At 43.4% G+C, this 24,151-nt stretch overlaps 2 protein-coding genes across 11 annotated transcripts in view; one reads left to right on the top strand and one right to left on the bottom strand.

Moving 5' to 3' along the window:
• dpp6b (dipeptidyl-peptidase 6b) overlaps positions 1-8,203 on the top strand; it is an 82,292-nt gene extending 74,089 nt beyond the window's left edge. For all 4 annotated transcript variants that reach the window (XM_086203705.1, XM_086203706.1, XM_086203703.1 and 1 more), the window contains 18 exons: positions 1,712-1,866; positions 2,019-2,116; positions 2,242-2,368; positions 3,240-3,278; positions 3,391-3,498; positions 3,577-3,668; positions 3,774-3,821; positions 3,894-4,006; positions 4,494-4,541; positions 4,638-4,736; positions 4,824-4,893; positions 5,853-6,047; positions 6,124-6,178; positions 6,261-6,363; positions 6,452-6,507; positions 6,587-6,659; positions 6,740-6,813; positions 7,103-8,203. In XM_086203705.1, coding sequence (XP_086059831.1) covers positions 1,712-1,866; positions 2,019-2,116; positions 2,242-2,368; positions 3,240-3,278; positions 3,391-3,498; positions 3,577-3,668; positions 3,774-3,821; positions 3,894-4,006; positions 4,494-4,541; positions 4,638-4,736; positions 4,824-4,893; positions 5,853-6,047; positions 6,124-6,178; positions 6,261-6,363; positions 6,452-6,507; positions 6,587-6,659; positions 6,740-6,813; positions 7,103-7,252 — 1,703 coding nt within the window. In that variant the 3' untranslated portion in view covers positions 7,253-8,203. The remainder of the gene's footprint in view (positions 1-1,711; positions 1,867-2,018; positions 2,117-2,241; positions 2,369-3,239; positions 3,279-3,390; positions 3,499-3,576; positions 3,669-3,773; positions 3,822-3,893; positions 4,007-4,493; positions 4,542-4,637; positions 4,737-4,823; positions 4,894-5,852; positions 6,048-6,123; positions 6,179-6,260; positions 6,364-6,451; positions 6,508-6,586; positions 6,660-6,739; positions 6,814-7,102) is intronic.
• A 1,673-nt stretch (positions 8,204-9,876) lies between these two features.
• Positions 9,877-24,151, bottom strand: part of arhgap21b (Rho GTPase activating protein 21b) — a 34,861-nt gene continuing 20,586 nt past the window's right edge. For 3 of the 7 annotated variants that reach the window (XM_086203696.1, XM_086203695.1, XM_086203699.1), the window contains 16 exons: positions 21,010-21,153; positions 20,407-20,509; positions 20,220-20,265; positions 19,751-19,876; positions 19,354-19,653; positions 18,523-18,584; positions 18,294-18,436; positions 18,056-18,198; positions 17,669-17,827; positions 17,509-17,587; positions 17,329-17,402; positions 17,144-17,233; positions 16,267-16,434; positions 16,046-16,151; positions 13,235-13,266; positions 9,878-13,144 (listed from right to left, as the gene is read on the bottom strand). In XM_086203696.1, coding sequence (XP_086059822.1) covers positions 11,543-13,144; positions 13,235-13,266; positions 16,046-16,151; positions 16,267-16,434; positions 17,144-17,233; positions 17,329-17,402; positions 17,509-17,587; positions 17,669-17,827; positions 18,056-18,198; positions 18,294-18,436; positions 18,523-18,584; positions 19,354-19,653; positions 19,751-19,876; positions 20,220-20,265; positions 20,407-20,509; positions 21,010-21,153 — 3,377 coding nt within the window. In that variant the 3' untranslated portion in view covers positions 9,878-11,542. Of the gene's footprint in view, positions 13,145-13,234; positions 13,267-16,045; positions 16,152-16,266; positions 16,435-17,143; positions 17,234-17,328; positions 17,403-17,508; positions 17,588-17,668; positions 17,828-18,055; positions 18,199-18,293; positions 18,437-18,522; positions 18,585-19,353; positions 19,654-19,750; positions 19,877-20,219; positions 20,266-20,406; positions 20,510-21,009; positions 21,154-24,151 lie in introns of all 7 variants that reach the window. The other 4 variants (XM_086203700.1, XM_086203701.1, XM_086203702.1 and 1 more) reach the window with 3 other exon arrangements.

The following is a 24,151-nucleotide window of genomic DNA, read 5'->3' as shown; positions in this document are numbered from 1 at the left end:
TTCTCGCAGATTTGCAGGTGAGCTTGTTTTCGTGAAAGTTATTTGGAAAAAATTCTAACCGGGGATACACGACATCCAATATCTACGTAAAAATCATCCATGTCATCCATGCAGAAAAACATATGAAAACCTGACAGGTTTCTTTATTTCCAAAACATTTGTAAAAGCCCATAAATGATACATTTGCAAGATCTTTCCATAAATGAAGAGTGAATGATCAGGTTCTACGCTCTACTGACATTACAGCCCATCGTGATGTCCACATCTGATGTTGGGTGACGGGTATCACGTATGAGATGATGTCATCAAACGTTAGAATATTATAAAATCCAGTCCTTGGGGTGAGAGGGATGATTGGCCAATAAGTAACGATCAGTGAGACTTTGGTGTTGATCAGAGTTCATAACAGAGCGCCGGTAATAATAGGAGCTGTAACTTTGATGGCTGGACCAAAGACAGTGAAAGTCACAGGGGAACGTCTCAAACGTCTCTTTTCAACAGGTAATGAAACATTTGTAAAGCTTTAGTGCGCCCGCCACTAGTGTGGACACACTAACATGATATGGGATGAAGAGGAACACCAAATAATGTGTGTGTGTGTGTGTGTGTGTGGTGATGGTGATGGGCTGCAGTGTTTGCTGCAGATGGTGTGTGTTTAATGTCAACTAAAGCAACCATACTGCATCAAATCAAGTTTATCCCATAGTCCTCCTTGATTATAGAGGAGCGGGCTGATGTTCTGTACGCCGAGGCCTTGAAAATCCTGTTGCTGCACCACAACAAACCACACGGCCTCATCGCGACAACTCAGCAACAATTCAACGGCGACGTTCCTGTGACCCTGCGTTCACAGCAACGTGGAGAAATGATTGTCGCCTGACAGCTTCAGCAGTGATTTTAAAATCCCGGCGACCTCATCAAGGCTGAGCTGATCCTTTTCTGTTAGGAAAACAGCTTTTGTTTGTATGTCTACATGAAGCAAATATAGATTCTTAAAATAGAGCTCTTCTGCCCCCTGCTGGATAAACATTGCTCATCAACTGCTGGAAAAAAATCCATCTATCCATTTTTCTCCCATTTATTCCTGTTAAGGGTCACGGGGGGGCTGGAGCCTCTCCCAGGGGTGAGAGGCGGGGTTCACCCTGGACGGGTTGCTGGAAAACAAATGGTGCAAAATAGAAAAGCTCAGAACAGTGAGATTTTCTTATGTTGAGGTATTTTTTTGCAGTTTTATGCAGTTAGATTGCTCAAAACAAGCGAGTAGAATGGATTACCAGATGATGCCTAACGTATAAATGGCTTCGGAAGACAGATGTCAAACGATCGTGTCATACTTGCTGGAACAGACATCAAGATGTTCCAGAACTTCATCAGCAAATGACATGAATGAGTCTCTGAAGAAAAAACATTTTCTCAAGAAACATCTCGAGGAGGCACTTGTTCTTTGCTGAGAGATCTCAGGGTTGTTGTGGCGTTGAATTCAGTGCCTTACAGAACTGCAGCACATGCTTTTAAGAACTTGAACTGATTCTTCATCTCTGTATAACCTGATCATGTACCCCGCAGAAGTCCATGTTCAATATGCAATTTTCCTCTCATTGTCAGAATGTATTCACCGCAGCTGCAAATGAAGGAGAAGGGAAGAGCTGCATATCATTTTTCACCTTTTATGATCTGAAATCCAAAGGGTTTTGTTTGTGTGTTTCAACAGAGGAAATCCTGCAGACGCACGTAGCCCACTGGTGGTCTCCGGACGGGCTGCGTCTGGCCTACATGACCATCAACGACACGCTGGTGCCAAAAATGGAAGTCCCGTTTTTTACAGGAACTGCATATCCCAACAGCGTGGAGTATCACTACCCGAAGGTAAGTTTGCTGCCAACACCTCAGCGAACGTTCCACTCCGACTCTTCCACAGTTGTATTTATTCCTGAAAACACGAGACCAGCGCGCTCCCGTATTTGATGTCCCAGCTGAAACCCAAACTGACATCTCTAGTTTCCCTTTGGCTCCTGCAGGCTGGGGAAGAAAACCCTGTGGTGCACCTGTCAGTGGTGAGCCTCAACGGTCCCCTGCACACCGTAGTGGTGAAGAAACCTGATGACCCCCGAATCGGGTGCGTGACAGCCTGAAGGTGTCTGATCGTGGTTGAAGTAACGAGCCCCTGGAGCATTTTCCTCCTGGATAGAGGAGTCAGTAGCTCTCAGTGGTGATGATGTTTATCTGCTGCTGGATTTCCAGGAGGGAATATTACATCACCATGGTGAGGTGGGCCACCAGCACCAAACTGGCTGTCAACTGGCTGAACAGAGCCCAGAACAACTCCATACTGACACTGTGTGAGGCAACTACTGGGGTCTGCATCAAGGTGAATCAGTCTTTCCCTGGGTGAACCGCGGTCTTTTTATGCTTTAAAAAATAAATTATGACGAGAGTGTATCAAAACATCAACAAAAAAAGCTTAATTTGTAGTTTTAGTTCATTTCTCAGCCACAGATAAACAGTTTTGGTTCAGCGTCCGTGTCAGCATCTGCCTGTCGATTTGTGTTGGAGTTGCTGGATTTGACTCTCATTTGTTAATTTGACTGCAAATGGTTGATAAATTCCATCCCTAATTGCTGGTAAATAAGCAACTGGTTGCAAACAATTTAACACATCACACTTAAAGGTTTTATATACGTCGGCCCTGAAAGCTCAACGCACTGCAGCTTCATGAAGACTAAATTCAAATTTAGATTTAAAATAAATAAATAAATCAAAACACGATAAATTGTTTCCAGATGGAACCTTAAAGTGTTGGATAAATCCAGGATTTGTCTTTTTTATTGTTATTACTATTACTATTATACCGTCACTATATCAAAATAAGCCAAAAAAAACACTCTCGAAGGATTCCAGCGAATGTGTCCATCACTTTTACGTGCCGTCCGTGATTATCAAATGGAATTTTGCAGTTTGATCGTTTTTCAGCTTTGTTTGTTTTCTGTAGTTCTGAGCTCTCTGGGCCACCGCGGTTAGAGTCATAACTTGTTCCTGCTGCCCCCAAAGAGGCCACAAAGTTACGTTAATGCAAGTTTTACACCCGCTTCTGCTTTTTCTTTATCAAAACTCTAATAACATGGAAAGACCAAACAAACAAACAAACAAACAAAACGAGCAAGTAACGCCTGCGTAGATGAAGCCTGACAGATTAGATTGGTTTAGTTCTGATTTAACTTTTACCCTCCTTTTATTTCCAGAAACACGAGGATGAGAGCACCAGCTGGTTGCACAGGCAGGTAGGTGAAGAGACTTGTTTGCTCTGCGTGTTGTTGAGCACATGAACAAGAGGACACATGTCAGCTGGGATCTTTGTACACTCACGTAGACGATTTTCTCTCCTCCCTGCAGAACGAAGCTCCGCTCTTCTCCCACGACGGACATAAGTTCTTCTTCACCAGGGCGATTCCTCAGGGTGGGAGGGGGAAGTTCTTCCACATTTCTATGTCCACCTCCATGGTAACTCATCACACAATCGTCCTCAGAACATTTGTCCTTTTCTCACGACGGAATGTTAAATGGTGTTGTATCTGGCAGCCCAACAGCAGCACAGACATACTCCAGTCGCTGACCTCTGGAGACTGGGACGTCACCAGCATCCTGGCCTACAATCACGAAAGAAACCTCATGTTAGATATTTGGATACTTCTACCTGCATATTTGAACAGATTATCAAAATGTGTGTGGTTATTTTATTAATTTATTGTACTTATGTGTGTGTGTGTGTTTTCCAGGTATTTTCTGAGCACAGAAGATAACCCCAAACGGCGGCACTTGTACAGGTACTATTTTCTTCTCGTCTGTACTCTCAAGTGACTTTTCTTTAGAAAACTAAACTTGACGCCGTCTCCCAGCGCCGACACAATCCCTCCCTTCAACCGCTGCTGCCTCTCCTGTGAGTTCAAGTGCAGCTATGTGGACGTTTCATTCAGCCACAACATGCGCTACTTCTTACTCAGCTGTAAAGGTGAGCATCAGTGACCTTGAGTGTTGTGAGAGTTTTACTGCCCAGCAGACATGACTTGTTGTGTGTAATTGAATTAAGTTGGCTTGGTATTGAGCCGCGCTTTAGCAGATGACCTCAAACCACAGCTGGATGCTTGATTTTGTCATATGAGTGAATGGTTCTTAGGTTGTTATTTTTTTTCTGACAAGTGGAAAGAAGAGGAAGTACAGTTGTTTGCATTACTAGATACTCCATCTGTCCTCTAGAGACAATTCGATATTATGTCTGTCCTTGTGGCTTCAACTCTGTGGTTTCCATGGCAGCCGATTTGTTTTGTTCTCTCCAGAGAGGACAAGTACCGCTGGCTCTCCTCATTAACTGGATCTTTGGAGAAGAGCTCCATTGTGAAATAATACACTGTAATCTCTCCTCAAGAGACAGAAATAGATTATCTATCGTCATAACTCAATTTCTGTGTATCTTTTTCCTCTTGAATTGCTCCGTGGAGGCCCCGATATACCGAGCGTGGCTGTCTATAGGACCGAAGACAGAGAGAGTGAGTGTTGTTGTCCTCTATGTTTTTAATAATTACTGCTGAAATTCTTGCGCGTCACTGAGTCGAATCTAACAAGTGTGTCCTTACAATGAGCAGAGTTGTTAGACTTGGAGACCAACGACAGGGTAAACAACACCTTCATCAGCATGCAGATGCCCAGAGTGGAGTATGACACCATCACTATAGACGACTATGGTACGTCTTGATCCAGGCGTCATAGCAACAGCTAATCAGAACCCGTCCTGCTGCATTAGAACTTTAACACTGATGTGTCCGCTGCAGAACTCACAATGCAGATCTTGAAGCCAGCTGGATTTGTAGACACGGCGCATTACCCCCTTCTGCTGCTAGTGTAAGTATGATAACCCAGCAGAGCACCAAATGCCCACACTCCAACACAGCATCGGAAAATGCTCTGCTTATTGTTGAACAATGGGGGGGGAGTCAGCGTAGCGCGTTGCTAATTGGTGCACCTACAGCTTTGACTCTGCAAGGGTTCTTCAAATTGTAGACAACAAGCCCAAAATTAGATAACTGGGATGACATCATCCTCAGATTTAGGGGTTAAAAACTCGAGAGTGAGACGCACTTGTTTATTAATCAGGCGCCTTCATATTTGTATATTTACATACATATACACATATATATACATATACATATATATATATATATATATATATATATATATATATATATATATATACACATATATATACATATACATATATATATATATATATACACATATATATATACACATAAATATATATATATATATATATATACAGACACACATACATATACACACACATACATATACACACACACACACATATATACACATACATATATATATACACATACACACACACATATATATATACATATATACCGTAGCTCCACCTGCTCACGTCCCCGTCTGTCCATCAGTCTCTTCCCTTTCTCTCTCTCTTTATCTCTGTCCCACTCTTTCCTTCTGCATATTTGTCTTCCTCCATTATCTGTCTTTGTCTCCGCCCTGCTCTCCTGCTCTCTTTCCCCCCCAACCGGTCAAAGCTGAAGGCCGTCCCCGTTGAGCCTGGATCGGCTCGACATTCCTGCCTGTTAAAAGGAAGGATTTCATCGCCGCTGTTGCAGGATGTGCTTGTTGATGGAGAATTGTTGGGTGTGGATCCATTGAAGGAGCGTGGTACTGGACCTGCTCTACTTGTAAAGTGTTGTGAGGTCACTTTTGTTGTGATTTGGCGCTAGACAAATAAAATTGACTTGACTTGACTATATCCACCTCCTCCTTGGTTGTGTCCTACACAGCGACGGCACACCTGGTGGGCAGATGGTGACAGAACAGTTCCAGGTGGACTGGGCCACCGTTCTGGTCAGCAGCTTCAGCACCATCGTGATCCGCTTTGACGGCCACGGCAGTGGATTTCAGGGCACCAACCTTCTCCACAAAGTCAGAAGGAAGCTGGGGAAGTTGGAGGAGAAGGACCAGCTAGAGGCGCTCAGGTGGGACCCCGACACTACAGCTCTGGTCTCTCAGGTCCACGACACCGTGGGGTTGACATCTTCTCTGTCCTTCCAGGTTCATATCCAAAAAGCCTTACATCGACAAGAACCGAATGGGCGTGTACGGAAAGGTAGAAGGAAATACAGACCTTTACAGAGATGCAGCTTCATGCACAGAAGCGTCTGAATGAGCTCTCCACCTTGTGTGTGCAGGCCTATGGAGGATATTTAGCCACGATGCTCCTGAGCTCCAAGGAGTTCACTCAACTGAAATGTGGAACGGCCGTCTCCCCCATCACAGATTTTGAACTTTACGGTAAAACTCGATCGTCTCCTCTGTTTAGTTCTTATGTGTCTGAAGGTTCCCAGCGATCTAACCCTGATTTTTGTGCCCTCAATCATAGTATCGGCATTTTCAGAGCGGTACCTGGGCTCAAAGACAGACTCCCAAGTATATACGGTAAAATTCCACTGTCAAATTATTATTTTCGTTATAAAGATGATGTTGATGATACAGATTTTCTTTCTCTGCTGCTCAGATGGCAAATTTAGAACATCGAGCAGGTCATCTCCTGGACAAGCAGTACTTGATAATTCACCCGACAGCTGATGGTAACCCTTTTACATCCCGGCTCGTGTAAACAGTGAGAGAATATCTATCGAACTCACTCCTATCTTCTCCATCTCCGCAGAAAAAGTTCACTTCCAGCACACGGCCAAGTTTATCAACCATTTAATCAGCCAAAAGGCCAATTACACGCTACAGGTGAGGTCTGACAAGGTGGCAAGTATTGCTTATTCTCTCTGCATCAGAAACTTCATTATCTCCTTACTTCAGGAAAAACAGAAACAAATAAAAAAAAATCAGAAACACTGAGCTGTTTTTTAATTAATGAGATAATTATAGCTCTTGTGTAATTTATTGCTGTAAATGAAAGGATTTGGGATTTTAAGTTGCCGATCAGTCAAAACAATTGCACCACACCTTGCAGTGATGGCTCAATTGTTCAGGTAAGATGAGTGTGGGTGTAATCCTCTGCTGTGTCGGTGTGCAGATCTACCCCGATGAGGGACACTTCCTCCACAGCTCCGGGACTCAGCAGCACCTGAGTCAGTCCCTTGTCAACTTCTTTGAGGAGTGTTTCCGGGAACCAGAGAAGCTGCAGAAGGACGACCAGCAGGAAGAGGACGAGGACGACAGTTAGATTCCTCAGCCACCCCCCCCCCCCCATCTCCCCCCACCACCCCCTCGGCCAGCTTCTACAGCACAATATGCAACATATTGTTCCCACACAATCGACCCGCCTCCTGCTGTTCCATCAGATTTGAGCTCCAAGTGCAGAAGCTGCATGTGCAACGGGAACTCGGCCTTCATCTCCCCTCCTCACCTCATGCTGGCTGCTGACAGTCAGGAAGAAAGACGCTGAATGAACCTGTGATGTAAACAGTCATATGTCTCTGCACCATTAGAATACACAGACACGATGCTGAGGGAGCCGCCTCTCTAGCACTCCATCTGGTGGACTGATAAAGGATTACAAGAAACAGTTTGTGGAGGGGGGGGGGGGGGCCTCCCAAGCAGGTCAGTGCAAATACCAACAAGGAAGGGACGCAAAGATGGTAACATGTTCCCGGTGTGAGTGAGTTCAGGCACTAAATAATATTCAGAACCACAGTAGAGGTGGAAATCAGCAACCGTACATACTCTCCAGTGATTATCCTGCGATACTTTGCAGGAAAGTACATCTACGATACGTTAAATATCTGTGTCAGCTAACGGAAGAGGACAGAATACTTCTAAAAAGGCAAAAAGTGGCTGTCGTTCACTGGATTCTGGTGTCAGTTTCTCTCATTTTGACAGCTGAAATAAAACCATGTCCAACCTTTCTAACAAGAAATGTTGCTATTCAGCCTCAACATCACAATACGTGAGACACAAAGGTTTGGATGATGCATTTTAAAGAAAGTAAAGTATATTTATATGATATACCTAAGACAGAATATGATAAAAAATAATATGATATCAAGCTTGGCAGCATCTAAAAGTAAAACCCGACACGTCGCTTGAAGAAAATACACCGATTTACGTTCATCTTTACGCCATTTAGTGGCTGCATTTGCTCAAATATGTCACATAAAATATTTTCACTATTTTTTGGGGGGGGGGGGGGGGGGGGAGAAGAAGATCAACATTACCCATTGGGCACTGCACTTTCCAGCACAGAATATCCCCCATGAAGTCATATTGAGGTGTTCTGAAAGGCTGCCACTTCCTAATAACCTTGCCAACCAAGTTACTGATCGTTGTGTTCATGACTACTGCTACTTGTTTCTCCCCCAAATCTCTCTGTTCAGTGTCTTACAATAGCACCGTGTCTATGAGTGGAAACCTGGCTGCATCAGTCTTCAGTTGCTTTTACAAACCGAGGCACGATATCGTAAGGAAAAAAAAAAAAAAGACATCACGTCGTCCCCTTCCTCATACTTATGAATTGAAATTTTAGTCACTGTGCCTTAACGCGGGTGAAAGTTTCATGTTAGGAGCCCACAAGTAAACATGAACAGGCCTTGTTGTGCATCAAGTTACTTCTCCTCAAATCAGTGAGCTAAGTTATACTACAAAACATCTCACTCATAAAAACTGAACCGAAACTGAATAATTGTTTGTCTGCTTGAATGATGGTATTATACTGACACAACATTTAAAGAGTATTTACAATCTGGCAAGTTAATATTTTTTGTTTTTTTGGTTATTTTGTGGATTTATTTGTGTGTTAAATGGCTTAACTCTCTCTCTCTCTCTCTCTCTCCCTGTCACTTCTGTTCGTATCGTCAGTGGTTTTTAGTCAGCTGATGTACAAAGTGTATAAATCTGACATCGTTTCGGTCTTTGTTGTTATGTGCAACTTGTATATAAAGCATTTTGAAATGTATCTGACGTTGGCTTCATTTGCTGCATCTGGTATGAAGCTGTATTGTGGAGTTTGCGCGCCCTCTTGTGTTCGCTGTATGTACTGCATTTTAACAGAACGCCACTAAAACTACTGACATTGATAGAAAAAAGAAAAAAAAGGCAGTAAAGCACTGATCAAATATTTCTACTGACCCCGTGAAAGTAGATGCTACTGAGAACATTCCAAATGTACAAGAGCAGCTTTTAGCAGGTTTCCCCAGTGGTCTAATTCAAAAATATTAAAATATGTTTAAAGCTTCATCAGTCCTGACAGAGTGCAAGCCTGAAGTAGTTTCATTACTTGGAGAACAGGAAGAAAACCTGTGTGGGTGAAATACACAGAGGATCGTTGATCATCACAGAATCTGAACGGAGGTGTCTCAAAGGAAATACTGCATGCTGTTGTATTAATACAAGAGTTGGGGACGATTGTACTTGCTTCTGAATCATCCGGTCTGTAGATTCCTCCTTCAATGATCTCAGCAAGTCGTCTCTGAAGCAAGAGATCCAGAACGCCGCAGCGAGGACGGCACATGCAACACTCCATTCATGCACGTCTTCACCTGAGGACATCCATCCATCACTCAGGTCTTCAGACCAGGGCCGGGCGGCTGAGGCCCATCTGTTGGTCTCTACCTTCACTTATGGAGGCAAACGTTTATTCCTAACAGACTCCTCTGTTGACGGTCTTTATTTTTTAATCATCTAATTCTCAACTTTAGAATTAGGATTAACATTTTATGAATTTCTCTGAAAGGCGCTATATGGTAAAGTCACCCATAAACATTTTAAACAGTTAAATAACTTCAATATATGTTCAGGCAAATTTAATCAAAAAAACGACAGATTTCTCGGATTAAAATATTTTAATCCTATCAATCAGGCGGTGGATAAATGAACATTCCATTTGGATGTCTGTTCACTTTGCAACACCTTAAACTAAACATGATATTCAAACGTGAGCTATTCATTTGATCTGATTAGATCCTTACTTCATAGCCATCACTGGCATACATCATGATGTCATTCCTTTGCTTCTGGACCCGTGTGATGTAACTCTGGTCCCCTTAAGAAAAAAACAAACAAACAAACAAACAAACAAAAACCTCCAAAACAAAACATACGTAAACGTTTGCCATTGACAAAATTTATTTCCAGTGTCTCAGGAGTCTGAACTCCTCTCACAATCAGAGGAACACAGCATGGGTACAAAGGGTTCCAGCTCATCCACGTTCCCTCACGCTCGCACCTCTGCAGAGAAGTACCGCACAGTTGAGCGTCACCATCGTCACCATCTCACAATACTGTACTTAATCCTGCAATATGATGGAAATGAGAAGTAAAGCAGCTAAAACATGGCATTTTATATGTACATTTAAGTTACTTATTATACAAAGAAAATTAATAATTCAAGTTCTGTTAAAAAAAAAAATTAAAAAGAGGAGAGGGGGGGGTAACAAAAAAAAAAAAAAAAAAAAAAAGTACAAAATGTGTTAAGACCGGAGTGGAATGGAAGCTCGGCATTGTTACAGAACCTGTAGAATGACTGAGAGAGTCAACCATAAAAAAAATGTCATTCACAGTAACATCTTGGTGCGTCTCAACAAAGACAATATGGCACCCTAAACATTTCATTGTGAGGCACTTCCTATTGTGAAGAAACAGGATTTTCTCATTTGATTACCCACTTTTTAATTCCAACATCTTTTCTTTTTTTTTTTTTTTAACCCTCTGAATGCACCGTACCGCCAGTCAAACACATGTTGCATCAGAGGCACGTTGTTCACTGCTCGGAACTGGGATCAAGAAGGTCTGCATTCATTCCAGTGTCACCATGTCACTTTTGTACCTTTGGGAAAGCCCTGTTGACACACACACACACACACACACGCACGCACGCACACACACAGGCACGCACAAACGCACGTGCTGTACCAAAACGCTATTCAAGTACACGGAGAAGGGGATAATGTACACTTTAGAATGAAACACAAGCATCTAAAGCTTTTAGTCTGTATTACAGCAAGCAGGTCTGTACATTCTTCATTTGGTTACCGACTCTTAAACTTTCTTCAGACAAAAATAGTTAATCTGCGATACTAAAACTCTTTTCTACTACTTCCTATTCGCTCTAAAAGTCAGTTAATCCTTAAAGCCACTTCACTAAGCCTTTTTAACAATCTTAATTCAAGTGTCACTGTTCACAATTCCTTGCACGTACTGAACTTCACCAGCTCATTGTTTCACGAGCCACAGGTCCTTTCAATCTTCAGCATAAGAGGAATTTATTTTGGGAGGGGAGGAAATCCTCCTCTGAGCCTCCCAAAGTCAATTATCATAAAAAAGAAAATTAATTAATGACATTTGTTACATGCCTTATACACAATCCTTGTGTGCACTAATTCTCTTTTTTTCCACAAACGCTCACAGACACACAATCCAGACATTTTTGTACAACATGCTCATTCACTAACATTGGTCACACAACAGACGTGATACTCCTGAACACACACACCTCATAGACAGAACAAACACACACTCCTCACAGGTACTGATAGAAGCGTGAGTGGACCACCTGGGAGCTAGTGAGTTTGTGTGGGTGGGCCGTGGCCGAGAGGCTCAGGTTTTTGCTCTGGGGCACCTCCCCGTTCACCTCAGCTGGACGACGGGAGAGTTCGGAGGAGGACGCGGCTCCTGTGGTTTGGGAGATGCCGCTGCACAGTCCTTGTTGTTCGCAGAGCTCAAGGCTGACCTCGGGATTGCTGGTGCGGTGGCGCTCGCGGGCGATCCAGTCCCCGATGGAGAAGTCCTGAGAGCTGCACTTTGGTTTCAGCCGGTCAACAGCTGACAGCTCCGAGCGCGAACCAGAACCGATACCAACGTGCTGCCAGTCCCCCAGAACAGACAGCTCAGCGAAATCCCTCTGCCCCCCCATGGTGTGTCTGCGTCGGATGTTCTTCTTCTTACTTCGACCTTCAGGGGATCGGCTCCGCTGGCTGCCCACGCCAAACATGTCGTCCACAGACATCCGCAGACGTACCTTCAGTCGGTCTGTGATCTTCAGCTTCCACGCAGGTTCCGACTTATCCAGCTCACCGCGGGATGAGGAGCTGAGACTGCCGGTGGAACGACCTTTAACTGACCCCAGAACTTGGGACAGTCTGCTGGAATCTTTATCGCTACGAGCACCATCCAGAGAGGACTCGCTGTCGGTTTTCTGTCGAGCAGCTTTCTTTCTTGAGAGTGTATCACACTCGATGAGTCTGTGGGAGGCAAGAGGTTGTGGAGCATCCTGCAGATGCTCAGTGGCTCTGCTGTCCCTCCCGACAGTAAATACCGATATGTCGCTCTCGCTGTCCGTCTCCATCGCTCTCCCCTCGCTGATGAGCTCGCTTCGTTCGTCATCAGCGTCGTCTCCGCCCCTGCTCTCAGCCACTGACTGGACTTCAGGACTGAGGGTGCTGATCTCTCCTCCGGTCAGGAAGGTCATGGAAGATGTGGTGGAGTAGTCGGAGGTGATGGAGCAAACTTCAGCTCCTAGCCCGCTGGGGCCCGCTTCTGGTCCCAAAGCTGCGGTCCTGCTGCGCCTCACTCTAGGCACTGAGGCCTGAGAGCTAGTGCTGTTCATCGTGCCGAGGTCCGAAACCGTGTCATCATAGTTGGAGGGCGGGTCTGACAGGGAGGACTGGTGGGCCATGGGCCTGCGGTAGCTCAAGGTTGGGGACTGGGAGGGCGAGGCATACAGGGAGCCGGTCTGAAGGGTGGTGGGGTTGTGCTCTGGAGGCAGGGAGGGAGAGGGCTGGGACGTCAAGCCGCTGGAGAGAAAGTCTTTGCCGTCGGTTTTGTCAAGCTGTTCCTCAGAGCCATTCCTGTGTTTCTCTTTCTCACAGGTGTCATCCGTCTCCCCCTCCTCCTCCTCATCCTCGTCCTCCTCCTCCTCCGTCCGGCTGTCTGGAGACCACAGAGGCTGCTGCTGCTGGCTCTCCTCCGGGAGCTCCTTCTTAGGGAACACAGCGTCCAGGTCGTCGTCTGAACTGCTGGGATGAGATTTGTCCTTGGGCTTCTTACGTTTGCGGTTGACGAAGAAGGAGGAGCGCAGCATCTCTTTGCTACACTGATCCTTCCCTGACCCCCACAAGCTCTGCTGTGGAAAAACCAAACATTGTTATGGACTGGAGGGGGGAAGAGAGACCGCTCAAACAAACGAAGACGAGAATGAAAATAAGAATGGTACCTTTGATTTGGAGGAGTCACTACATGCTGAATCTGTGTGAACAAAAAGAGAGTCATCAGTTACAGTCAGCCTCCTCTGCCTCTCTATAAACAGACCAGATAAAGAGAGAAATGCAGATAGAGAGTTTGTTGAGAGTGAGACTGACAGACGTTGATGAGTATAATGAGAGCAGCTGGATGAAAGCAAGATGACACAGCTTCGGCTCAGAGTAAGACAGGAGGACGAGTAACCACAGTTAAGCAGTATATGGAAACAAGAATGCAGCAGAGGAAGGCCTGAAATGAGGGGTGAGAGGACAGGAAGTGAAAACCCGGCAGTTGAACCAAGAAATTAAAAGCGGCTCATGCTCAATGTAACGATGGAAACGACGGCACATCACGGACAAACACGGTCAGTCACAGAGCATCACACGTAGCCACCAACCAGCTGAAGGCATTCTTTCCCAACTCAAAACAACAACACAGCGAGAGGGAGAGATGAGCTCGCACTGTCTGAGTCGCTTAAGGGGCCTGAGCTGAACAGATCAGTGAAAGAGTGTGTGTGTGTGTGTGTGTGTGTGTGTGTGTGTATTGTGGTCAATAAAGCTGATGCTGGCGAGCCTTCGTATAATGGAGTGACTGCTCCGAACTAGATCAACTCCTGCAGTGTCCTTGAACGTGTCAATCCATACAACATCAACGCAAAACAAAACTTTATCTTGCAGTTCTAAAAGTAGAAAAGCCAACGAATAACCCTGATGGATCACGTCCGAACGTGCGGGGGAGGCAAAGGGAACCTACAGCAGACATTAGAGCTGCAACCAATAAGCAATTTATTGTTAAAAGTGTGAAAAAATGAAAAATGTCTTGCATTTTCTGTTTCCAGACTGTGAAATATCAGAATTTGCTGCTTTTTAAAAATCATTTATGATAAAACATTAAGAACTGTTGGATGGAAAGAATCTTTTTAGAAACTGTGATAAACATTTCCCAACATTTTGTTGAGGTTTTCTACACAACTGTGAGAATAATCTTTAGATTAATAAATTATTTAATGTAAAACATGAGAAATGTATAAATACATGTTTCATCTTTTATCGACTTTCAGGATTGTAAACTTGAATAGTTCCAGGGTCAGCAGAAAGTAATCCCACTGAGGCTGTTTTGGCAGCTGAATGATGGAAGAGCCTCTAAATTTAGTTTCTCTGGCTGAAACCTGAGTAAAGTCCCTGTCCTGAGTTCCTGACATGACTCCCGCGCCCCTGAGAAGTTTCCTGGGGTGGGAACAGGCTATTGACGGTCTAATTTAGGGCCATCGGTGTGAAGTGCATCAGTTTTCTGGCAGAGAGACATACATGGTGGAGGACATGTTAGCAATTGATGAAGGTGTTATAGAGTATGTACGTGATGAGAATCTGGCAGTAGTTGCTGACAGACAAAGAAATAGGGACATCTTAGACAACCAATCAAACAAAAAGAACACAAGAGATAGCACCTGAAGCCCAAAACCTAACAAACAAAACAAAACAAAAAAACTACCTGCAGCAGCAACAAACAATTACATCTGCAGAACCTGCTCACAGTTCCATCCGCCACTACAGAAAAACATGTGCGCGTCTGCATCCTACGTTTAGGACGAAACAATCTGGGACGTGGTTGTATGTGCAGGTTTGTTTTGTGTGTAAACGCGTACACAATATATCCAGCTCAGTCCCAGCACTACGACCCCACCCTCAGACATCATGACAGATGATGCCACATGACCGGGAGAGAACCTGAGGATGACCATACCATGCTACTTGTCCTTGCGATCAGCTTAAGAGACAACAAGAGACAGCAGAAGGGCTTTCAGAGAAAGTACAGCAGCATCGCTCTGTATCCCCTCAATTCAGGGTATTTGGTTTAAATGTGAGACGTGCACACCACAGGAAAAATGACAAACATCGACTTCTCTTTCTTTCTTTTTTATCTTTTTTCCTCCTTTCGCCCAAATTTAAAAGAGCTGCGGGTTTCTGCAGACTAGGCAGCTACACTGGGCACAACACTCGTCCTTCTTCCTACAGTCCCAGCTGTCCATCACTGACAAAACAGAGTCCATCAGTGACATCATCGAGTGATAGACGCCGCCCACTTGGCCTGTGTCAAGATTGGGTAATATGTGAGTGCTGGACAGGGATAAGGGAGAAAAACAACACACTACACACAAAAGGGCAGAGGTCAGAAGGGTTAAAACTTCCATTGTTTCGTTTTGTTCGTTAAAATTTACTTTGGGAAAGAACATGCCGGGATTATATGAGACGAGGAGGAGGGGAAGAAAAGAACTGAAAGAAAAGGAGTCGTCATTTCAACACAGGTAAAGCACAGGGAGAGGAAATAATGACTAGAGTGAGAAAAAATAAGGAGAGAAGCAAAGAAATGAACAGAAAATAAAACGTGGACAATTGGATCTATTTGGGCGACACCAAAACAAAACAGACTCAAATCATAACAAACTGTTTAAAAAAGGATTGAAGGTTTGTCATACAAGGTGTTTTTCAACAATCTTCCACTGATCAAACCAAAGTCTAATCCCAACTGGAAAATTACTGAAAAAGCTTGTCTGACAGAAACATAAAAAAAAAAAAAAATTGGTCAACTTGGCTAAGCATTTAAATTATGGATCACGGGCATGATGTTCTTTGTCTTAACATTAACAATCTTATCAAGACATGTTACACACTTAAATCCACTACTTCAGCACTCATGAAATACAGTATTAATGCCATGGAGAAGTATTTGCTGCTCTGATGATGCTTGAGTGCAGAGTCCTGGGAGAGAAATCCCGGTGAGTTACCTGAGACTTCGCCCGGCGAAGCTGCCGTTCGCCCGATGTTGGAGAGCAGGTGGTCGATATTGGGCACAGGCTGAGACTGCACTGTGCTCTCCTGCTCTGCGGTGGTCTGGAACCAGACAGGGAGGCAGAGGTAAGGGTGAGGGAACCCACAAAAAAAACCCCAACAACAACACAGCAACAAAATAAGATTCCGAAAGAAGTAAGTGTGAAGGGCCACGTACAACAGGATCCTCGTCGCCTTCATCGGTGAAGAACCAGTCATATTGTTGGATCAGGTTCTCAACTATTTTGCACTGGTCCGGCATGTGATTGACCATATTGGTCATGTTGTCCTCAGAGGTTCTGACCAGCGTCGGGCCAAACACGATCGCCAGGTTACGAGGCTCCATCTACAAGATAATATAATCATAATTTATTTGACAAGCTCATAAAGACACCAGCTGATATTTTAAGTGGCTTTGCCTTTCAAAACCTCACAAATCTTCGGTTCACAGAGACAGTTCCACCTCCTGCATTACCCTTGTGTGACTCCAGAATGCAAAACGAGCCGGCCACGCATTTCTAGCTTGAATCTAGTGGTTGACTACAGCGGATTGTTAAATTACCAAAAAATGTCTGCTGACAAACTCTCAAGCGTATGGTCTGATATAATCTACGTCTTCTTTATCCGTCTGGACGCTCGCCAACTCAGCCAACCACTTTTCTTTGAGGTAAAAACGAACACACTGTCGCCCATCAGTTTCAGCACTTGTTCACGGTAGGCTTGTCCAGTTGAAGCAACTCTATTGTTGTTGTGGTTTACTGAGTGTACGTCTGGATAATGAAGATGTGGATTATACTGCTTGGGTCTGTAAGTGGTCGTTTTTGAGCAGTTTTGTTGTGGTTTTGCTGTTGTAGCTGTCAGTGACCATTAGCTTAAAGCTAAAAACACATGGCTGACTTTCTGCACCCTGGAGTTACAAAGAAGAGCTGCAGGAGGTGAAAAATGTCTGTGAGCTCAATACACCCATTTGTGAGTACTTGAAAGGGGAAAAAATACTTTTTGGGTGAAAAACATTGCTTTAATGACTTCAACACTGACATGCTGTTATAGTGTACCTTGTTTTTCTCACAGTTCTCAGAAACCTTCTTGAGGTGAGCACAAAGGAATTTTAGAGTTTCGTAGTGGTGATCAGGTAGTTCATGGATCTGCGAATTAAAAAGAAGACAACAGACTTTCAGAAGAGTGCTTTTTATTTTGTACCGGAGAGACTGTTTTGTAGGTTGGTGCAGTGATATCTTACCAGCCTCTTAAGCTCCTTTAGTCTTTCAACTGAGTCTTCTGTTCTGTTGGCTTCAATGAAGTTTGCATACTTTTCTGTTGAATACACAGAAAACTTCTAGCTGAACAGAAGATTCGCGCAGAAAATGACAATTCTTTGGGTAGCTTTTCTCATGATTCCCATTGTGTGTTCTGATCTCACCGTTTGTAAATAGAGGTTCTGGAAGTTTTCGGAAGAAGGACTTCAGTAGACTACTGATGACATTGAGATCCCGCCATTTCTGCAGAAAACAGTGAGACTTGACTATACCACAGAAAGTACAGATAAATCACTTCCAACAAGCACTGAGTGAGGGACTCACGTCTTCTTGGATGTCGATGTCAGTCATGCCTTTGCTGTTGAGCTCCTCCTGCATGCTGGAGATGGCAGCATTGTTCCCTGGGACTCTGTAGATGCCGGTGTACTCCAGACCTCGGTCCTCCACCACCTTACAGCACACCTCCACAATCAAAGGAACAAACTGCACAACACACAGAAACAAAACACTCATTATGTTGAAGCTGAAAATTCACTGATTGGGACATGCTCAGACAGGATGAACATTCAGCTGTGTATCAGAGACTGGACCAAACACAGGTGGTCCTCATTGACTGGCCTGAAGTGATCAATATTACCAGTAAGCAAACCATCATCTAAATAAATTACAAAGTATTTTATGTCAACAACACAAGAGCAGAGTGAGACTCACCCTGTTAGTTTGTGCTGGAGGACAGTCGTCAAGCCGCACCCCAAACGTGACCCCAGCGGGAGTCTTCTTTTCAAAGGGCTTCCTCATGATTCCCGCAATGCCAATTTTCCAGGCACCTCTGTCCCTTGGAGGACTGGAGTCATCTGACAGGGTAAAAAGATGTAAATATCAATCATCTAGAGTTTAGAATGCTCTCTGTGAGGAGATACAGCTCTTCAGCCGGAGCTGTTGCTCGTACCTCTCAGCACCCTCCGCTCCTCTGCTTTGGGTGAGTGGGGGCTGTGGGTCTTGCCGTCTGTTTTACCCCCCAGGAAGGCTTGTTTGATGCTGAGGGACTGGCGGGAGGTTTTGGGGGAGGGTTCAGACCTGCTACTGGGTGCACTGATCAGAATAAGCATCAGATCAGATTAGATTGGTGAATAATTTAAATGAATACATGAGTCTGAGCTGTGCGGAGTCCTGCATACCTCATCATGTTGTATTCTTTGATCTTTCGACTGATCAGATCCTGACTTGTTACGGCAGCATTCTGAAATGATGGTAGAAATACAGTCAGGATGGTCTAAAGAAAAAAAAAAATCTTTTTCTTAAAGATGCATTTCTGTTTAATCTTGTACACATGAACTGATGTAATTATCTGAAACTGTAAATCCAACAGAATATTTACAGACAGGTAAGTATCTGAGAAAATTATGCGAGGGTCGAACATTTAATGAACCCAAGAGAACATGAAATACTCTCAACTTTTCAGACACATCCTAAAAACGCAACAAGACTGAGCAAGCCTTGTTAGGCTGGACCTGGGTAAAAGCATGCCAGTCTGTCTGGTCCTCAATCTGTGTTTTGTGAGAAGTGATACATTCACATAAAGCAAATCAGGATCGTTTGCTCCAAATGTGAATGACCCCGAGAAACAAGAACAAAAGGCTGTGGTTACAGTCTTACACGTGTGTTCTCAGTGCACAGCCATCTTTGAACGGTTGACACGCTTTAAATACAGGCTTTTGTCCACATCTTCACATCCAAAATCTGGTGTTGTCAACTCGGTATGCAATGGGAATCTAATTAAGGTTCCACACCTCTCTGTCGTATCAACATGCTTTCTTCCATTCAAAGATACCCTGGTTGACTCGTGTTGGTGCTTAACCAGATATGTGTTTCTGTTATTTCTATTGTTGCTGAACAGCTTCTTGCTGGTGGATAGAATTTTGACTGCGGCCCACATTTAAATATTTTTGTCAAAATTGTGATTCATCCTTAAACAGACAACAGAATGACGCATTGTGAATCAAACTCGCCTCTTGGTCTAGATTACTGTTCTTCTGAATGACTCTGATCCAGGTCAGCATGTCATCCCTCCCTTCTGCCTGGAACAAGTACTCGCAATCGGAGGTGGTTAGCCGCAGCACGTTCTTGCGTCTTGTATCGCTGTAGGAGATGTCAATCAGACAGGCCTTGATGCTGATTCGCAGAGGGTCCTCATCAGACTGCACTGAGACATGCGACAGCGCATCCTTCCTGTCTTTGTAGAGCGTTAGGGTGTGACCTTGTAAAACTGCATACATCTGCTTCCATGATCTCATTCCTCCACCAACACGCTGCAGAGACGAGAGGGACATTACAAACATGAATAAATGATTGCACATCAAAACAGCTGAGCAATATTTATGACTGCTGACCAAGACATGGCTTTACCTTATTTTTATCTGTACTGAGCTGTCTGAAGTTAAGCAACCCTTCTTTAGAAGAATCAGAAAAGATATTGGAAGAAGAGTCCCTTCGAGATCCAGAATCCGCGGAAGATTTATGACCATCCAAAGCCTGGAAATGGAAATATTGGTGTTACAAATGTGCTCATTTGTTAATCCAAACACTGCTGAAATAAGGCACTAGAAAATAAATGGAAGGACAATCTTTTTAGTACAGGCTTTTCTATCTATAGTTTACTTTGATAGTCATCTTTTGTTTGTTATTTTCATATTATTTTCAGTCTTACAAGTGGACTTAAATCAGCACACACAAGTATAATGCTGCAATGTCATTCTGGCACAGGTAAAAATACACAACATAAAAAAGGCCACTGCCCAGGCACAATGATTAAATGTTTAACATTTACAGTAATGTGTCAGTCTGGTATGTTATAGTACATCCTACAGTTACTCACCTTTCTCAGGCCCCTCAGACTGGGCATATGCCTGCTGGAGGAGCGACTGATGGAAACAAAGAGAAACATTGAGAAAGAGTAAACTGCCAGTGTGAACAGTAACCAAACACAAACAAGACGAAATTAAAACACAAACAAACAAACAAAAAAAAACAAATGCAAAGACCACATCATAGTGTGTATGTACCCTCTCCCCTCCTCCTGGTAGTTGTCCAGACCCTCGTCGTAGGATTTCGACCGCTCTGTTTGGCTGGCTGTTTCAGACTCCAGCAAAGCACTTCTCAGAGACTCTGGAACAACACAACACATTATCAAATTATCCAGAATCAAAATTGAAGTTGTAAGAGTAAATGAGGGCCACATGGTGCCCCAAGAAAAGGCAACTCGCAGAGACATGTTTTAATGTAGAATGATTCCTATGCATGTTGAGACATGAAAGCCTCGCATCCATTGGCTGAAAGGGTTAAGTTTCACTGAACTCAGGAAGTTCAAGGTGTGCACTTCCGAGCATGATTTGTAACATCACACCACAATGGGAGCCAAATGTCATTATATGCAACTTACACAAGTGTGAGGTGGAAACCTGAAGCCTGAGAACAAACATTTCTCCAAACTTCTCTGATAACAGACTCTTAGGACCATTTCCTTGTATTAATCAAGACGAGGTACCTTGATGGCTGACTTTGGAGATTAAATGCACACCAAATGAAAATATCAGACAATCTAAAAGGATTTTTTTTTTTTGGTTTTGATTTGGTTAAATATTCATTTTAAGACCTGACCGATTTACCTTGGTCATGTGACAGTTGTCTGCGAATAGGACAAGGTGAGCCTGGACTGGAGGGACCTGTAGCTACTGATGGTGCAACAGATATCACAGCGGAGGGAGGAATAGGAGCTGCTTCCCGGTCGACGCTGGGGCTGACTGGTTCATCTGGGATGACAGAAACACATACAGAGTGAGTACAGCGATTGAAGGGCCAGTCTGTGGGATTTAGAGACTTTGATTATCGTTCAGCTGCTGCAAAAGGCTAAAGATATTACCGCTGTTCCTCAGTTATGGTGTTGAATAATGGCCAGAAATATGTTTACGTCGAGCAACGAAAGTAGGATGGACATTGACCTTGGACTTCTTGGATATGAAATGTCATAACTTCCTCATTTTATCATATTTGTGTGCGATTTTTCTCATAAGCAGTGTATGAAATCTGAGTTATGTTGAGGTCACAGTGCCCATGACTTTGGACCATAATATTCTATCCACTTGTCCTTCAGTTTAAGAAATGAAGAAAGTTATGTATTGTTTCAACTTCTTTTCATTTCCGGCAGACTAGGCACAGGAAGTACATCGCTGCTTCCTGCCATTTGAAAACAACGCATTCAGTCTGTGGAAATGATGTAAGCACTTATTTGCATATACAGCAGGGAATGAGATCCAATCATAAATGGTCACTTGAGATGCATTCTAATACCATGTGTGAACTCAAGAACTTAGAGCAGCCCACTTGTGATCAGATAACCCAAGAGGCATGTTAATACCAGGTCTGAACTGGGCCTGAGAGAGGGGAAGTTCTTAACTCTTGAGTACAGCCCGCCCCGGGCACTTCAAGCCTCAAACTGCTCAGAGTACAAAGCTGCTCTCTGCTGCCGAGGGGCGTTTGGAGCTAAAATTAAAAGCAACTGTCCTAGTTCCAATATGTACCCAACTTTGAAACGGGGCAAAGGAAAAAAAGGATGTCATCATTTCCATAATGAGGCCTGTTAAAGCACAAAATATTGTATAATGTATAACACACTAAAATTCTCACTCATAACACAACTGGTAAATATTATTTAGGAATAACAACTACAGTCTTACATATTTATCTTCCAAGATATTGCGAAACTACTTTCGTCTCTTTGGCAGAGCTTTATTGTCCTTATGACTGCACGGGACCTTCACCCTTCTCAAGCATGGAGTCAGTAGTTCATGAGGTACAAAACTACACTGAAACATATCCGGTTTCTTCAGGTGCAGGTCCAACTCTCAAAGCTGCTGATAGTTCAGATGTCACAAGAACTGGCAAGCTGGTACCAAGTTGAGGGCAAAATTAAAAACATGAAAGTACTCTACAGTACTATAGATGATGTAGGTACTAGAGGTATTGGACAAAAACAGTAACACATGGAATGGTGGTGGCAGGTGCAACAATAGGTAGCAGAGCTCTTCTATTAAACCAAGTAGTGCAGTAGAGTTCATACAAGAACACAGTGGTACTACAGAGATGCTGTTACAAGATGTATTCTCTAGATGTGAGGTGTTGTATAGCCCCAAGTACAAAAAAATACACACATATTTTCAGTAGTATCTGTAAAAATAATTGCAGTATGACTGCATATTCATAGCCCACCTGCTGAAAAGTGAGGTAAATACCATGCAAAGACCAGTATATATAGAGTTAAAGGTATTTTTGGTGACTAAATCCTCAGCTCCTCAAGACCCAAAAAGGGTTTATTTTCCATTAGCCAACTGTTTAAGGTGAAGAGGATTAGCCCAAAAGGCAGTGACCACTTTAGCTCATTGTGTAGCAGATCTTAAAATGGGACAGTCTTTTTTTAAGTTTTATTTTCTTTTTTGTAGTTGAATCTGTTAAAAGAAGATGCATATCCTTTGAAACTTCTACACTTAAGTGGACTAAACAGTCATGAGGTCAAATCTAAGATTTCCAAGATTTTAGTTCCAGATAATGAGCATACCATATATGTACACAGCAAAATGTGAGAGCATACATACATAACAAACATAAGGTCTGAATGCGTCAGGGTTCACCACATAAAACGATGATTTGAGCAATGGAAGCAAAGGCTTATCACACATGACTACGGCCCAGACCAGGAGCCTTTCAAATAGGCCATTGATAGCGGGGCAGAGGTCTGCTCAATCAGGACACTGTTCTTGTGAGCCAGGGCAACAGTCCCAGAATGGTGGTCTTGCTGCATTATCACTGTCACTGCCTGCTTTGTGTGCACCTGGGCCTGTGTCAGGCTTCCTCCACATCCAGCAGTACATGAACCACAACAAGAATGTCACAAACACCGGTGGCCAGTAACAAGTATAAAGGGTTAGATAGAAACATAAAACTGCCCAGTTTGGTCCCAAGATTCAGTTGGTCCACTGTTTAGAGAGCCTGGGAGGGGTTTTAGAAGAAAGGAGATAAATTTATATCTAATATCTATTGAGTGATAAATGTTCCATCCAGATTTACCTGGGAGCAATAACAGCATTCATAATTTGATAATTAGCTTTGATAAGATACTTGGGACGATGAGATTTCAGAATTAGTGACCACTTTTAGGTGAAATATACAAAACCTCAATGAATGCAAAATCTACTGTTCTAAAACATCAGATTTAACTCTGACAACTCTCTCCCATGAGTCAAACTAAAAACTTATCTCACACCGCTTGTGACCCAGTTCGCAGTACAGCTTACCTGCAAAGAACAAAATGTATCCTAGTATTCCTCCAAAACCCAAGATCAACCATCAGATGCACTTAACTTAGAGCTGCAAAAAACATTTGCAGACTTTGGATTTTCAATATAAAAGGTAATCTGGCCTAGTTTTTTCTGCTGTTAGACTGACAATTTATTAGAATAACCAGCTAAATGATCAACAATTTGACAAAACAAAAATTGAGCAAAATAAACATAATTAGCCTATACCGTTGATCATTTCATCACAAGACAGCAGGAGAGGCCAACACGAGTATATGTGCGAAAAAGATGAACACAGAAAGAGACACAACCACAAACAGACAGACAATGCAAAAGTTTCAACAGATTTCACAGAACATTTAGGAAGGTGTCAAGCCTTAAATATCTTCTTTGAAAACAGTGCTGCCTCTAAACAATGTAACCATAGCGATGTTCTCAAGCAACACCTATAATCACA

The sequence above is a fragment of the Aulostomus chinensis genome, chromosome 5 (genome assembly GCF_037954235.1).
Source record: "Aulostomus chinensis isolate RoL2024-O1b breed Wild chromosome 5, RoL_Achi_v1.0, whole genome shotgun sequence".
Lineage (NCBI taxonomy): Eukaryota > Metazoa > Chordata > Actinopteri > Syngnathiformes > Aulostomidae > Aulostomus > Aulostomus chinensis.
Note: the sequence above shows the minus strand (reverse complement) of the source record. Positions and strands in the feature narration are given on the sequence as shown.